This window comes from Heterodontus francisci, chromosome 4, assembly GCF_036365525.1.
Source record: "Heterodontus francisci isolate sHetFra1 chromosome 4, sHetFra1.hap1, whole genome shotgun sequence".
In the NCBI taxonomy this organism is placed as follows: domain Eukaryota; kingdom Metazoa; phylum Chordata; class Chondrichthyes; order Heterodontiformes; family Heterodontidae; genus Heterodontus; species Heterodontus francisci.
Genome location: NC_090374.1, coordinates 15,567,297 through 15,582,230, shown reverse-complemented (window position 1 = coordinate 15,582,230; position 14,934 = coordinate 15,567,297). Strand labels below are relative to the sequence as shown.

General features: G+C 44.4%; 1 protein-coding gene across 8 annotated transcripts in view; it reads left to right on the top strand.

Moving 5' to 3' along the window:
* poln (polymerase (DNA directed) nu) overlaps positions 1-13,045 on the top strand; it is a 549,154-nt gene extending 536,109 nt beyond the window's left edge. For 6 of the 8 annotated variants that reach the window (XM_068029211.1, XM_068029206.1, XM_068029207.1 and 3 more), the window contains 3 exons: positions 3,325-3,392; positions 4,864-4,925; positions 11,820-13,045. In XM_068029211.1, the coding sequence (XP_067885312.1) occupies positions 3,325-3,392; positions 4,864-4,925; positions 11,820-11,903 (214 nt within the window). In that variant the 3' untranslated portion in view covers positions 11,904-13,045. The remainder of the gene's footprint in view (positions 1-3,324; positions 3,393-4,863; positions 4,926-11,819) is intronic. The other 2 variants (XM_068029213.1, XM_068029212.1) reach the window with 2 other exon arrangements.
* The last annotated feature ends 1,889 nt before the right edge of the window (positions 13,046-14,934 follow it).

Here is a 14,934-nt window from a genome sequence, read left to right as displayed (position 1 = left end):
AGTCGAAGAGACTTAGCAGTTGGCAGGAAAAAAGACAGAAGCGCAAGGGGAGAGCCAACTGTGCAACAGCCCCGACAACCAATTTTATCTGCAGCACCTGTGGAAGAGCCTGTCACTCTAGTATTGGCCTTTATACTCACTCCAGGCGCTGCTCCACAAACCACTGACCACCTTCAGGCGCTTACCTATTGTCTCCCGAGACAAAGAGGCCAAAGAAGAAGAAGACAAGTCAGCTGGCAAGGTCGTATTGTTTAAAGCACCTTAAGGTCGCCTGTTACAAAAATAGGGCTTATGGTTCTATGAAACTCACTCTCATTAGACCCCTCTTCTGTCTTGATTGTGTCAGCTGTGACTCAGTGGTAGCTCGACTGCCTCAAACACGCTGCATATTCATGGCCCAGCAGTATTTCTCATTCCTAAAGGTTATTCTCGTTGTGCACAGGTGAGCTAAGAGACACTTGCTAATCTTGCTTTTTGGAAAAATAAGTCATCCTTGACCTCCTGTTGCTATCAGGCTCCCCAAGGAAAATCTGCTGACAGAAGCAGCAGTTATTTGAGATGCGCATAGATATCTGTCAGACACCAGTCATGTCCCCCCAAGCACACGATTAAACCTGAGGCTTTGTGCAGTAGTGACCCTAACATGGACAGATTGAACGAGGATTCTGGCGGTTCGAGACTCAGAGTTTGCCTCGAGTTCATTGCAGAGTTTCTCAATTGTCTGCTTATTGGGCCCAAAACTCTTGACCTTGGTGTCTGTCTGAACCAAGAAACCAACCCAACTAAAATAGTCCTCTCTGTCCTTTAAAGGAGACTCAAGCCATCTTTAGTAGCCTTTTGGTAGGCAATGAATAGGAAGGGTTCACATTGTCAGAAGTGGAATGTACAGGACTTTTGGGATCCCAGGACTGAGAAATGTGATCAAACTAATTTTATAAGGCTTTATTGTACCAAATTGCAAATGCTCCCATTTATTTTGTCCTTTAACTATTTAAGCCCATTTGGGCATCATAAAAGGGCTAATTTCACAAACAACCTCTAAAGTGTGCTGGTAAAGTGGAATCCTATCCGTGCCAGATTTAGTATGGGCCAGGTAGACGACTGAAATCTGAGGAAAAATGTGAGAAACTTGGACTCTTTATCCTTGAAAGGAGGCGGGAGAGAAGGGCCCTTATAGGAATGTAGGAACAGGACGAGGCTATTCAGCCCCTCGACCCTGTGGTCCATTCAGTTAGATCATGTATCTTAACTCCATTTACCCATCTTGGTTCTGTAACCCTTCATACCCTTGCCTAACAAAACAACCATCAATCTCAGTTTTGAAATTTTCAATTGATTCCCAGCTTCAGCAGTTTTTTGAAGGAGTTCCAGATTTCTGCCACCCTTTGTGTGAAGAAGTGCTTCCTGACATCACCCCTGAATGGTCTAGCTCGAATTCTCATGCCCTCTTATTATGGACTGTCCCACAAAAAATAGTTTCTCTCTATCTACTTTATCAAATCTTTTAATATCTTAAATATTTCAATTAGATCTCTGCAACCTAGCCTCATAATTTAACCCTTTTAGCCCCAGTATCATTGGTGAATCTGTGCTGCACCCCATCCAGGCCATATATATGATATATATAGGAATACAAGATACTGTGTGGAATAGAAATGAATACTGAGCATCATTTCAAAGTTGAACAACAACTGCAGAACAAATGGGACATGGGTAAAAGTTGAGGACCTTTAACAGGAAGTACTTGTTCACACAAAGGATGACCCAATTGCTGGAACAGTCTCCAGCAATGTTCCCTTGTGGATATGCACGGCTGTGCATTGAATGAACAGGCCGCTAACAACTTTGCTAGCTCATCGGGAGCATTTCTGGCATCATGTTAAGTCCTAACGTTTAAAATGCAAGTTGCCCATTGACAAAGAATTAGCACTCAGAGGAGTTTGTAGCCTGCCCAGTACAAAGAAAATTCCAAGAGAATATTGGCTCCAGGTAGAATAGCAGGGGTAAAAGCTCTGGAGTCAATCAAGGGCACTTTGATTCTGCAATGTGGCAATAGTAGGTTTCTACATTAGGGTGAGCAGGCTGGGTCAAATGGCCTCGACCATCTCTACTCATTCTTGTGATATTTTTAGTGGAAATTAATGACATACCTCAGCCTTGATGGCAGAGGAGGGTTAGCAGCATGCCTGGAATGGGTAGCCATGGAATAGAAAGAGGTAACGGTATTTATCATTTAGTTATTTAATGGCCCTGGCATGTCTCCTGAGGAATCTAGAGTTTCCAATCTGTTTGAGAGGACAAGTTGTTCTGGGTGCCCCTATTCTAACCCATGCTTCCAGCCTCTCACCATCCCTCAGATGGTCACTCGTCATTCCTCCTCCACTGCCTGATCCTTATCCCTCGTCAGTGTTCCCTACAGGAGTATTATTCGGTCAGATTGATGTACTGGCAATCAATCTGCACAAGTATCTGTTGAGCAGATTGGCTGCCTAGGAGAGTGTCAATTTCCTCCTATACCCAGCCACATCATTGTGATCTATAAGTATTCTTCTGATGACATTGTCAGATAAGCTACAATTTAAAAAGGTAAAAACTGGAAACTCATGTAGGTGGAAAAAGGATCGTAGGAATTGCTAAATGAAAAAAAGATCAAGTTCCATCTAGTTTGCCTTCTGGTATTCACATGATACAGCGATCGTGGAATTGTTGACAAATCATAACAATCTCTGTCAATTAGTCTACAACAAACCCAGACATGAGGCGAGGAAAATTCTTATCTGGTTGTTTTGCCAATTATTTTAAATCTGTTTCCTCCGATTTCCAGACCTCCTGCTAGTGGAAACAGTTTATCCTTAGTTATTCGATTATACTCCGACTAATTTTAAACAGCTCTATTAAATCTCCCCTTAACCTTCTCTGCTCTAAAGAGAACAATCTCTCGTCTCTCTACATTCTGGAAGTTCTGTTTGGTGAGTGTAGAATCCGCTTTCCATCTCCCATGTGAATTACCATCTAACCATCGCAACTCAGCAATGTGGCTGCCCTCAAAAGCCAACTCTCTTTAGGCAGGACTTGCTCAGGGTACATTTCAACATCCCTTACTTCTGACTCTTTTCCTTGTGGGAACTGGCAAAGAAATCCCAAACTGGGCAGAGGCATGACCCATTCTGGTTAAACAGTGCAGTATGAGAGCGTTAAAAGTCAGTGGGGTAAATGTGCTCACAGTGAATGCTAGGCATATATGTACATCTGTATAGAGCCTGTGATATCTACATGTTGTCAGTAATCGAACCAGTGCAAACTCACTTAAACTCTCTGTTCTAGGCTAGTAGCTCAGATTCATGACGAGCTGCTGTTTGAGGTTGAAGATTCCCAGATTCAGGAACTAGCAGGTCTGTTCATTTCAAAACTTTGGATACCATGCATGTTTGTGAGGTGAACTGCAGCCTCCCTTCTACTGACTGACCCTTAACTTGCAATTACAGTACAGCCATTGTTATCAGTTTAAGAGGAGCTTTTGCCATTAGTGCTTGTGTTGGAATAAAATGCTCCATTGTGAAAGTGAATTGAGGTGCATCACCTCTGGGGAACTCCCATCTGCTCAGCTGATCTAGGCTCCGTTTATCAAGGAGCGTGAGCAAAAGAGTAAAGGAAGAGAAAATGCCAAACCTGCTGAGCTTTGCTATCTCCAATGCCACGTGCCCTGCCTCTGTAAATGATGTCTGTATTGTTTCTTAGTTTCAGAACTTACCATGTAGTGTGCCCACCTTTACACCTACCAGCTGTGGCTCGGCGGGTAGCACTCTTATCTCCAAGCCCAGAGGTTGTGGGTTCAAGTCCCACTTGAGTGCTAAATCTAGGCTGATGCTCCAGTGCAGTGCTGAGGGAGTTTATACTTTACCAGTTTCTCCTGCAAGAAGAGGGGCTGTGAGTTAGTGTATGCCCTGTTGGAGGGATTGAAGATGTGTGAGGCAACTTAATGTGCATGTTGAGAAAGCAGTGGGATGTGTGGGCAAGTAAGGCAGCAGTTGTGTGTACAGTTGTAGATCCTGACTGTGCACATACCAGCAGAAGGAGATGTTGTGAAGTGGGGGAGAGAACTAATTCTGGGGCTACATTGTTTTGCATGGCTTTGTGGACAGTAAGGGAGATGTGAAGAGGAGCTTACCTTCACAGTCCTAGTAAGGTCATTAATATTTTTTGTTTTCCGCAGCCTGGTCCTAGGAACTATTGACCTGGCTGCTTACCTCTGTCCACTGCCTCTGGCTCACTGATCTGAAGGAAAGAGGACATTCTTCCTGTTCCTCACCTGCTCCACAAACAGTTCCATTGGGATGTTTTGGCCAGCATCCTGTCTCAGTAATATGCTCAGCACTGACCAACTTTGAAAAGTGTACTTCCCTTTTAAAGACTGCAGGCTGCCTTTAAACAGCAGCAGCCCCACTAGATTTCCTCCCCACCCCCTCCGTCCCAAATTGCCATCTGCCTATCAGGAGCTCACTTAGGGCTGGCTTCTCACCTCACTAAAGTCGATCTGACCTCCTGCCAACCTGATAGGAGCAGATGTAGCAGTTGCACTTACCCTGCCTAATATGTGTCAACGATGGAAAACCACCCCACTATGATTTTTACTGCTAAATATTAATCGTAAAGCCTAGACATGACACTGTGTAATATTATCTTAGCACAGTTTGATGTGCTAAAGCAGTTTGATACAAACTCATGACCTGTTCCAATAGTAACACCACAATTTGAAATCTGCCTCCACTGATTTTCATTAGCACAAAATCATTGACTCATTGCTAAATAAGAACCCAAAGCCTAACCTGCCTTAACAACTCACCATTCTTTTTCCAATGATAGGACTTGTAAAAAGCACCATGGAATCACTGCAATTTGTGGAGGCTCTAGGAGTGCATCTGAAGGTACGATCCACTCGTGCATGCTCTGGGACTGAAAGGGCTTCAGTCCAATTTAATTACCATTTCTCATGAGTTTTCAAAGAAATACATAACGTTAATCATTAAAAGAATATCAACAGAATGAAACATGGGCTACATTGCTCTAAAAACTGTAGAATAACTTTGCAGAATGAATAGGATTGAAACTCATGTAATAGGATATGGTAGGATTGGTTTGGGCAGGATAGAGTAGAATAGGATTGGATAGGGTAGGGTTGGGTAGGCTAGGATAGGATATAGTAGGGTGGGGCATGATAGGATTAGCTAGGATTAGGTTAGGTATGACAGGATAAGATAACACAGGGTTTAAACTCTATTTTATATGCTCAGAGATAGTTATATAGGGATATTATTAATTCATCATTGCATGAAAAATGGATTGGCTTGTGTAAAGCTGGTGGCCAGTTGGCTATCGCTCGCTTTTGTCTAAATATCGCAACACAGGTGGGAAGATGAAATGCCATAAAGACATAGTAAAGGCTATCTTGGAATTTTGCAGAATTAACCCTGACACCTGGGAAGACACAGCCCCAGATGGCAGCATACCTGCCTGCTCGGTTTGATTGAATTCAAGGCTGCGACGCGTGCCAAGTGCCTGGTACACAAGGCAAACCCATCGATAGGTGCGTCCACGATTGGGTTCTGTTCCCATCTACTGAGGCTCATTGTCAATCGACGGGAGACTATGAGTCATTGGCTCACATTTTCCCAGGTTCCGCCTTCCCACCATATTTAGGGTGCCTCTGTTTCTCCTGTTCAAGTGTGGGCAGCACCTCCGGAAGGATATATTGGCTTTGGAGGGGGTGCAGAACAGGTTCACCAGAATGATACTGGGCTTTATAGGGTTAAGTTATGAAGACAGGTTGCATAAAGTTGACTGTATTCCCCTGAGAAGAGGAGATTGAGGGGTGACGTGGTCGAGCTGTTTAAAATGGTAAAAGAATTTGATAGAGTAAATACGGGGAAACTATTTCCTCTGATGGGGCGTTCAGAACAAGGCGACAGAATTTTAAAATTAGAGCTTGGCCGTTTAAGAGTGAAACCAGGAAGCACCTTTTCAGACAAATCGGTCGTGAAAATCTGGAACTTTCTGCCAGCAGGTTGTGGATGTTGGGAAACAATTGGAGGTTTTAAAACTTAGGTCGACAGAATTCCTTTAAAACCTAAGAACACAAAAAAAAGGAAGAGGAGTCGACCATACAACCTCTCATGCCTGCTCCATCATTCCATGAGACAGGAATGGTAGCATAGCAGTTGTGTTACTAGCCTAATAATTCAGTGAGTTCAAATGCCAGTTAATTAAGTAAACCTGGTATAGAAGACTAGTATCAGTAATGGAGGTCATGTGGCTACCAGATCATTAAAACCCCATCTGGTTCACTAAAATTCTTCGGGGCAGTTAATCTGCTGTTCTTACTTGTTTAAATAAATGATCAAGGGTATTATGCCCACAATTAAATTTATCATGCCAACTTGTCTGGAAACCTGTAGCATATTCCAGACCAACAAATTAAAACTTGAAGTGTGGGTTAAAATACACCCACTTCAGTCAGGGGAACTTAACCGGTGGCAGAAATGAGATAGGAGGAGGCAGGATGGCCAAGGATAGACATGAAGAGTTGAGGAGCTCCCTAGGGTGCTGACTGCCCAGGAGCCATCTTGGTTAAAATAAATTAAGCTGTATTGACACGATTAAGTTGCAAATGGCAATGTAGTTTCTTTTAAGAATTATAGAGTCAAGTCCCTAGCCTAAGTGAATGAGTTTTACATAGAATTTACAGCACAGAAACAGACCATTCGGCCCAACTGGTCCTTGCTGGTGTTAATGCTCCACACGAGCCTCTTCCCACCTCTCATCATCGAACCCTATCAGCAGATCCTTCCATGGTTTCCTCCCTCATGTACTGATCTAGCTTCCCCTTAAATGGTTCCACGTTATTCATCTTGACCACTCCATGTAGTAGTGAGTGCCACATTCTAACTACTCTCTGAGTAAAGAAGTTTCTCCTCTATTCCTTATTTAATTTGCTTCTGACTTTAGGGATACAGTAGCACAGTGGTGATATTATTGGGCCAGTAAAAAAACCCATCTGGTTCACTAATGTCCTTTAGGGAAGGAAATCTGCTGTCTTTACCTGGTCTGGCCTACATGTGACTCCAGACCCACAGCAATGTGGTTAACTCTTACATGCCCTCTGAAATGGCCGAGCAAGCCTCTCAGTTGTTCCAAACCGCTATGAAGTTAATAAAAAGGAATGAAACCGGACGGACCACCCGGCATCGACCTAGGCACCGGAAACGACAACGGCAAACCCAGCCCCCTCGACCCTGCAAAGTCCTCCTTACTAACATCTGGGGGCTTGTGCCAAAGCTGGGAGAGCTGTCCCACAGACCAGTCAAGCAACAGCCTGACATAGTCATACTCACGGAATCAAACCTTACAGACAACTGTCCCAGACACTGCCATCACTACCCCCGGGTATGTCCTGTCCCACCGGCAGGACAGACCCACCAGAGGTGGTAGCACAGTGGAATACAGTCGGGAGGGAGTTGTCCTGGGAGTCCTCAACATCGACTCTGGACGCCATGAAGTCTCATGGCATCAGGTCAAACATGGGCAAGGTAACCTCCTACTGATTACCACCTACCGCCCTCCCTCAGCTGATGACTTAGTACTCCTCCATGTTGAACACCACTTGGAGGAAGCACTGAGGGTGGCAAAGGCACAAAATGTATTCTGGGTGGGGGACTTCAATGTCCATCACCAAGAGTGGCTCGGTAGCACCACTACTGACTGAGCTGGCCGTGTCCTAAAGGACATAGCTGCTAGACTGGGTCTGCGGCAGGTGGTGGGGGAACCAACACGAGGGAACAACATACTTGACCTTGTGCTCACCAAACTGCCTGCCGCAGATGCTTCTGTCCATGGCTGTATTGGTAGGAGTGACCACCACACAGTCCTTGTGGAGACGAAGTCCTGCCACACATTGAGGATACCCTCCATCGTGTTGTGTGGCACTATACCGTGCTAAATGGGATAGATTTCGAACAAATCTAGCAATGTAAAACTGGGCATCCATGAGGTGCTGTGGGCCATCAGCAGCAGCAGAATTGTACTCAACCACAATCTGTAACCTCATGGCCTGGCATATCCCCCACTCTACCATTACCATCAAGCCAGGAGACCAACCCTGGTTCAATGAAGAGTGCAGGAGGGCATGCCAGGAGCAGCACCAGGCATACCTCAAAATGAGGTGTCAGCCTGATGAAGCTACAAGACAGGACTATCTGCGTGCCAAACTGTGTAAGCAGCATGCGATAGACAAAGCTAAGCGATCCCATAACCAACAGATCAGATCTCAGCTCTGCAGTCCTGCCACATCCAGCCGTGAATGGTGGTGGGCAATTAAACAACTAACTGGAGGAGGTGGCTCCACAAATATCCCCATCCTCAACGATGGGGGAGCCCAGCACATCAGTGCGAAAGATAAGGCTGAAGCATTTGCAACAATGTTCAGCCAGAAGTGCCGAGTTGATGATCCATCTCGGCCTCCTCCTGAAGTCCCCAGCATCACAAATGCCAGACTTCAGCCAATTCGATTCACTCCACGTGATATCAAGAAACGACTGAAGGCACTGGATACTGCAAAAGCTATGGGCCCTGACAATATTCCGGCAATAGTACTGAAGACCTGTGCTCCAGAACTTGCTGTGCCTCTAGCCAAGTTGTTCCAGTACAGCTACAACACTGGCATCTACCCTGCAATGTGGAAAATTGCCCAGGTATGTCCTGTACACAAAAATCAGGACAAGTCCAACCCGGCCAATTACCGCCCTATCAGCCTACTCTCGATCATCAGTAAAGTGATGGAAGGTGTCATCAACAGTGCCATCAAGCGGCACTTGCTTAGCAATAACCTGCTCAGTGACGCTCAGTTTGGGTTCCGCTAGGGCCACTCAGCTTCTGACCTCATTACAGCCTTGGTTCAAAGATGGACAAAAGAGCTGAACTCAAGAGGTGAGGTGAGAGTGACTGCCCTTGACATCAAGGCAGCATTTGACCGAGTCTGGCATCAAGGAGCTCCAGCAAAACTGAGGTCAATGGGAATCAGGGGGAAAACTCTCCGCTGGCTGGACTCATACCTAGCGCAAAGGAAGATGTTTGTGGTTGTTGGAGGTCAGTCATCTGAGCTCCAGGACATCACTGCAGGAGTTCCTCAGTGTAGTTTCCTAGGCCCAACCATCTTCAGCTGCTTCATCAATGACCTTCCTTCAATCATAAGGTCAGAAGTGGGGATGTTCGCTGATGATTGCACAATGTTCAGCACCATTCGTCATTCCTCGTGTAGAAATGCAGCAAGATCTGGACAATATCCAGGCTTGGGCTGATAAGTGGCAAGTAACATTCACGCCACACAAGTGCCAGGCAATGACCATCTCCAACAAGAGAGAATCTAACCATCACCCCTTGACATTCAACGGCATTACCATCGCTGAATCCCCCACTATCAACATCCTAGGGGCTACCATTGACCAGAAACTGAACTGGAGTAGCCATATAAATACCGTGACTACAAGAGCAGATCAGAGGCTAGGAATCCTGAGGCGAGTAAATCACCTCCTGACTCCCCAAAGCCTGTCCACCATCTACAAGGCACTAGTCAGGAGTCTGATGGAATACTCTCCACTTGCCTGGATGGGTGCAGCTCCAACAACACTCAAGAAGCTCAACACCATCCAGGACAAAGCAGCCCACTTGATTGGCACCCCATCTACAAACATTCATTCCCTCCACCACCGACGCACAGTGGCAGCAGTGTGTACCATCTATAAGATGCACTGCAGCAATGCACCAAGGCTCCTTAGACAGCACCTTCCAAACCCGCAACCTCTACCAACTAGAAGGACAAGGGCAGCAAATACATGGGAACACCATCACCTACAAGTTCCCCTCCAAGTCACACACCATCCTGACTTGGAACTATATCGCCGTTCCTTCACTGTCGCTGGGTCAAAATCCTGGAATTCCCTTCCTAACAGCACTGGGGGTGTACCTACCCCAAATAGACTGCAGCGGTTCAAGAAGGCAGCTCACCACCACCTTCTCAAGGGCAATTAGGAATGGACAATAAATGCTGGCCTGGCCAGTGACGCCCACATCCCCTGAATGAATAAAAAAAAATAATCCAGAGGCCTGGCTTGCTGGTCTGAAAATCCCACCAATTCAATTAACTAAAGCTGGAATTTTAAAAAATACCAGTGTCAGTAATAGCACCAATGAAACTACTGGACAGTTGTAAAAATCTATCTGGTTCTTCCTTAGTGAAGAAAATCTGCCATCCTTACCCAGTCTGGCCTACATCTGACCAATGTGCTTGACTGTTAACTGCCCTCTGAAATGCCACTAGTAAGCCACTCATCTATCCAAGAAAGTGGCTCACCATCATCTTCTTAAGGACAGTTAGGGATGGGCACTAAATCACCTCAGCCCCAGGACATTGCTGCAGTTCAGGTTCCTGGACCCTACCATCTTCAGCTAATGACCTTCCCTCCAACAAAAGGTCAGAACTGAGAAGTGATGTTCACTGATGATTGCACAATGTTCAGTCCCATTTGTAACTCGTAAGATACTGAAGCAGTCTGGTGCCTGTCCTGGACAGCATTCAGGTTTGGGCTGATAGGTGGCAAGTAACTTTCGCCCCACACAAGTATCTGTGGGAGAAAGGAATAGAAGGATATGTTGATGGGATGAGATGAAGGAGGATGGGAGGGGGCTCATGTGGAACATAAATACTGACATGGACCAGTTGGGCTGAATGGCCTGTTTCTGTGCTGTAAGTCCTATTTCACTCATTGCTGTGCTTCAGTTTTGCTCCATGTTCTGCTCTGCAAATACACTCTGGAAGACTGATGTTATACCACTGCCTGGAACTGGAAAATACTTCTGAAAGTACACACCTGCCAGGGTTTCCACCTTTGTTGTATAACTGCAGTCTATAATAAGGTCGCTTGGTGATCTGAGGAAGAGTATTGGGATGAATGATTTTTCACCATTCCATGTTTTGTTTTGTTCATATGTGGAAAGGTTGTAACTGAGTGTGCTACCCAGTCACCTTCAATGTTTTCATTTTTATTTAAATGTTGTGCATTTCTTATGTGATTAATTACTTCTTGTGTACTAACAGATCTGCCGTGGAGTTGCTCATGGTCAGAAAATACACCCTCTGTGAACTTCAGCTCATTTAGAACTTTGCTACCTGTATCTATGTTAACTTGCACCAAGTCCCATTAACCCCGTGCTCGCTGACCTACATTGGCTCCTGATCTGGCAACATCGCGATTTTAAAATTTTCGTTTGTTTTCAAGTCCCTCTATGGCTTCACCCTCCCTATCTTTGTAACTTCCTCCAGTCCCACAGTCCTCCGAGAACTCTGCACTTCTTTAATTCTGGCCTCTTGTGCATCCCCGATTTTTATCACTGCACCATTGTTGGCCATGCTTTCAGCTGCCTAGGCCCTCAGTTCCAGAAATCCCTCTCTAAGCATCTGCCCCTCCCCATCTCTCTCACTCTCTCTTCTCCCCTTAACATCTACCTCTCTGGCCAAGCTTTTGGTCACTTGACTAACAGTTCCTATTGTGACTCGGTATCAAATTCTGTTTGATAATGCACCTATAAAGAGCCTTGGGATGTTTTACTGCATTAAATGTGCATATGAATACAAATTGTTGTTTATGATAATATAAATGTTTGCAAAAAAGCATGAAAGTGTTACAGGAAGTAAGTGCAACACTTCCAAGGCAAAGATGATGCATGTAGAATTTTGAATATATTGGAGATAACTTTTCTGTTCTCCACAGGTCCCTTTAAAAGTCTCCCTCACCTATGGGAAATCGTGGGGTTCAATGGAAGAGTTACAAGATGTCGAGACTCCCAGTCAGTAACAGCATCAACATGCTTCAGTTCCCAGTCATCTTACTGCTTTCATTACTCCTAATGGCGTTATAACTTTCCTTTCATAGGGGGCAAAACTAGGAATGTTGAACTGGATTTTACCAGATTTTATGGATTCTGTTCATTTGATCGAATCAGCAGAAATGTTTTTAAGTATTCTGTTGATCGCACTGTTGGAGCAGATTGTTTTCTCATAGTTTGTTTGGAAACACTCAGGTTTATGGCTTTTGCTGCATAACAATTAACCATTAACGATTAACCCCGTCCATGCTTGCTCCTGATAAGTGCAGTGGCTGTGGCGAGATTTAAAGGGCCACTGCTGCTCAGTCAGAATTGTATCACGATGTTTGCAAGCAAAATGCATGATAAAGCAGCCAGTTTCTCCAAACCACCTTAACCCATTTGGGTTTCCTGAGAAGAACTTTTAGTTTAAATATCAAACTAGGAGAAAGTAAAAAATTTTAAATATTGTTATAGCCAGAGAGTAAACCTCACAGCCAACAAGGAAGTTAGTGTGGAATGGGATTCATCGATAATGTTCCTGCTGGTGTTGATGTTTCTATCCTCTCCCAACCCCCCCGTTTAAATTATAATTTGTACATTGATTTTTCACTTAAATGTAGAAATCATTTCATCCAGTCAGAGGCATGATTGCCTTGGTCTCATACGGCTGTGCTGGTCTGACATCTGAGAAGGTTTGGACCAGTGGAAAATTCATCAGTATGAGCTCCCCAAGGCCAGTCACTGGGTGTGACAACCCTTCCATCTCACTGCAATTCACGTTGATTCAGCTTAAGTAATATTGGCAGCAGAGTGACGTATGAATATGAAGTAAATAGTGTTAGAGGTGTTTCAGCACTGTCCAACCTTTCCAAATGCTGCCTCGGGTTCAGCAGCCATAATGGGACAGGAATGGTTGAGAGAGAAGGGAGAAAAATTTCTGTCGTGCTTTAAAAAGCTCAGATGAATAAACGCAGGGCACAGCATTGATTGTAGCCCTTAAACAGATGCCTTTCCAAGAAAAACAAGTGCTGGGGTCCAGCCCTCAGTGTTCGAGTTGATCAGAATTGTTCTCAAGTTGTTTGATGACTCCTGCGTTGTTGTGTGTTTAGTGATTTGTTCGTGGTGTAAGGTATTTCAGAAAGTTCCCTTCATTAAATCTGTCGACTTGGTTCATTTGTATTCTGATTGTGTTTTGCTCCAGTTCCCGCTGTTCAAGTCTGCCCTCCTTGGAGTTCAGACAGAGTAATGAGCTGTACATTAACAGTCATGTAAAGCATATGGAAACATCCCCAATGTACAAACTGTACAAATCCCAAGCACTCTGAAGCCCTAACCAGCTAAAGCCCTTTGATAATGAGGATATAATAGCAAACAGTTAATTATATACAATTGACATAGTATTCACAGCACAGAAACTGGCCATTCGTTTCAACAGCTCCGTGCCGGTCTTTATGCTCCACACAAGCCTCCTTCCACTTCACTTCATCTAACCCCAGCACTGTATCCTTCTGTTCCTTTCTCCCTCACGTAGTTATCTAAATGAAATACTTGAATAGATGAAGACTCTAAAACCATTTCTGCAGCAGCGCAACAATAATGACCCTACTCGCGCATTCAGTGGTGTGCTGTAGCTCATCAGGAACTTTAGCCTGTAACCCTTTGAAATACTATTGACAATTTGTATAATATTTTATAATATAATGACAATTGCTTTTTACTTTCAGTGTTAGCATTTGATTATCTTCCACACTTAACAAGTTCTAATGGCAATCTGACAAAGAATGTTGAGGCAACTTCTAACTAGATAGCTTGTGTGCAAGATTTTAGTGACAAGTATGTAGTGCCCTTTCCCACAGTGCATTAACTCATAGATTCCGCAGTATGTTACGATAGCACCATTGTGTTGTGTCAGTTCTGGCTCAATGGTAGCACTCTTTATTTTGAATCTAGAAGGTCAGAGCTTGAAAGCTCCCTTGAGGATTTGTGCCTATAATCTAGGCTGACACGTCTGTGTAGTTTATGCTTCTACCAATTGAATTCCACCTCTTTGTTATTATTATTAGAATTTTTCCTCCACTCTAACCCTTGATATGTTTAACAAGAGGGAGGGAAGGGCACTCCCAAGCATTCAGGGAACGGGGAGGGTAAAACGGATGTCTTCGAGCCTATTGTTGTCTATGTCTGCATTACAGGGCAGATGCTATGAGGCAGAACATGCTATCCTGCATTCTCATTAGTTCCTTCCTTCATTTCTCTGTCTCCTTGCCCTTCCCTTCCATTTTGCAGACATATTGTTACCCGGTTCACAACCAGTTCTGATTCAACTTGTTGCCTCGTGTTTCTAATATTATTGTAATCCTCCAATTTTTACCCATCACATTTTATGTGATTTCCTCACTTAAACCATGACATGGCTATAGGCGTTTGACTGGAAGAGCCAGTTGGCTGTTTTAACTGGTAGCCAGTCTAATTTCTATTGCTTTTGTTTTTCTGTCAATTATCCAGACTGGATCAGTTACATTAGACTTGTCTGCCTGTTAACATTGCCTGGCGATCAGCATTCAGCTGGCCCTCAGCTCATTAAAGTGCAATCAATTCTCTCTTCCTGTCCTTGATGGATGCACCCATTCAGAAAATCGCTTGTACATCCCAGTTTTCACTCTCGATTAGGAAAACAATTCTGCCTTAGACACATAGACTGCGTTAGTTTAGTCTGGTTTGTCAGACACTCTGCTCATCCTGCGGCCACAAAGAGAGATGAAGATATAACTTCAGACCAGGGTGCCAACCCTCCAGGACTGGATTAATCTCCGGGACACTGCTGTGAGCCAACCCAGGGAGAAAATTGATACGAGCATTAAAATAATTTTTTCTTCATTTTCTTGGAACACTTTAATTATCAGTTCGAACAATATTGAAGATGGGGGAAGAGACTGTTTGACTGACAGTCAAGAATCATCCAATCGGGTAACAAAGAGTCTGTCACTATCCACTTAACAAAGGAAGGCGGGGCACTGC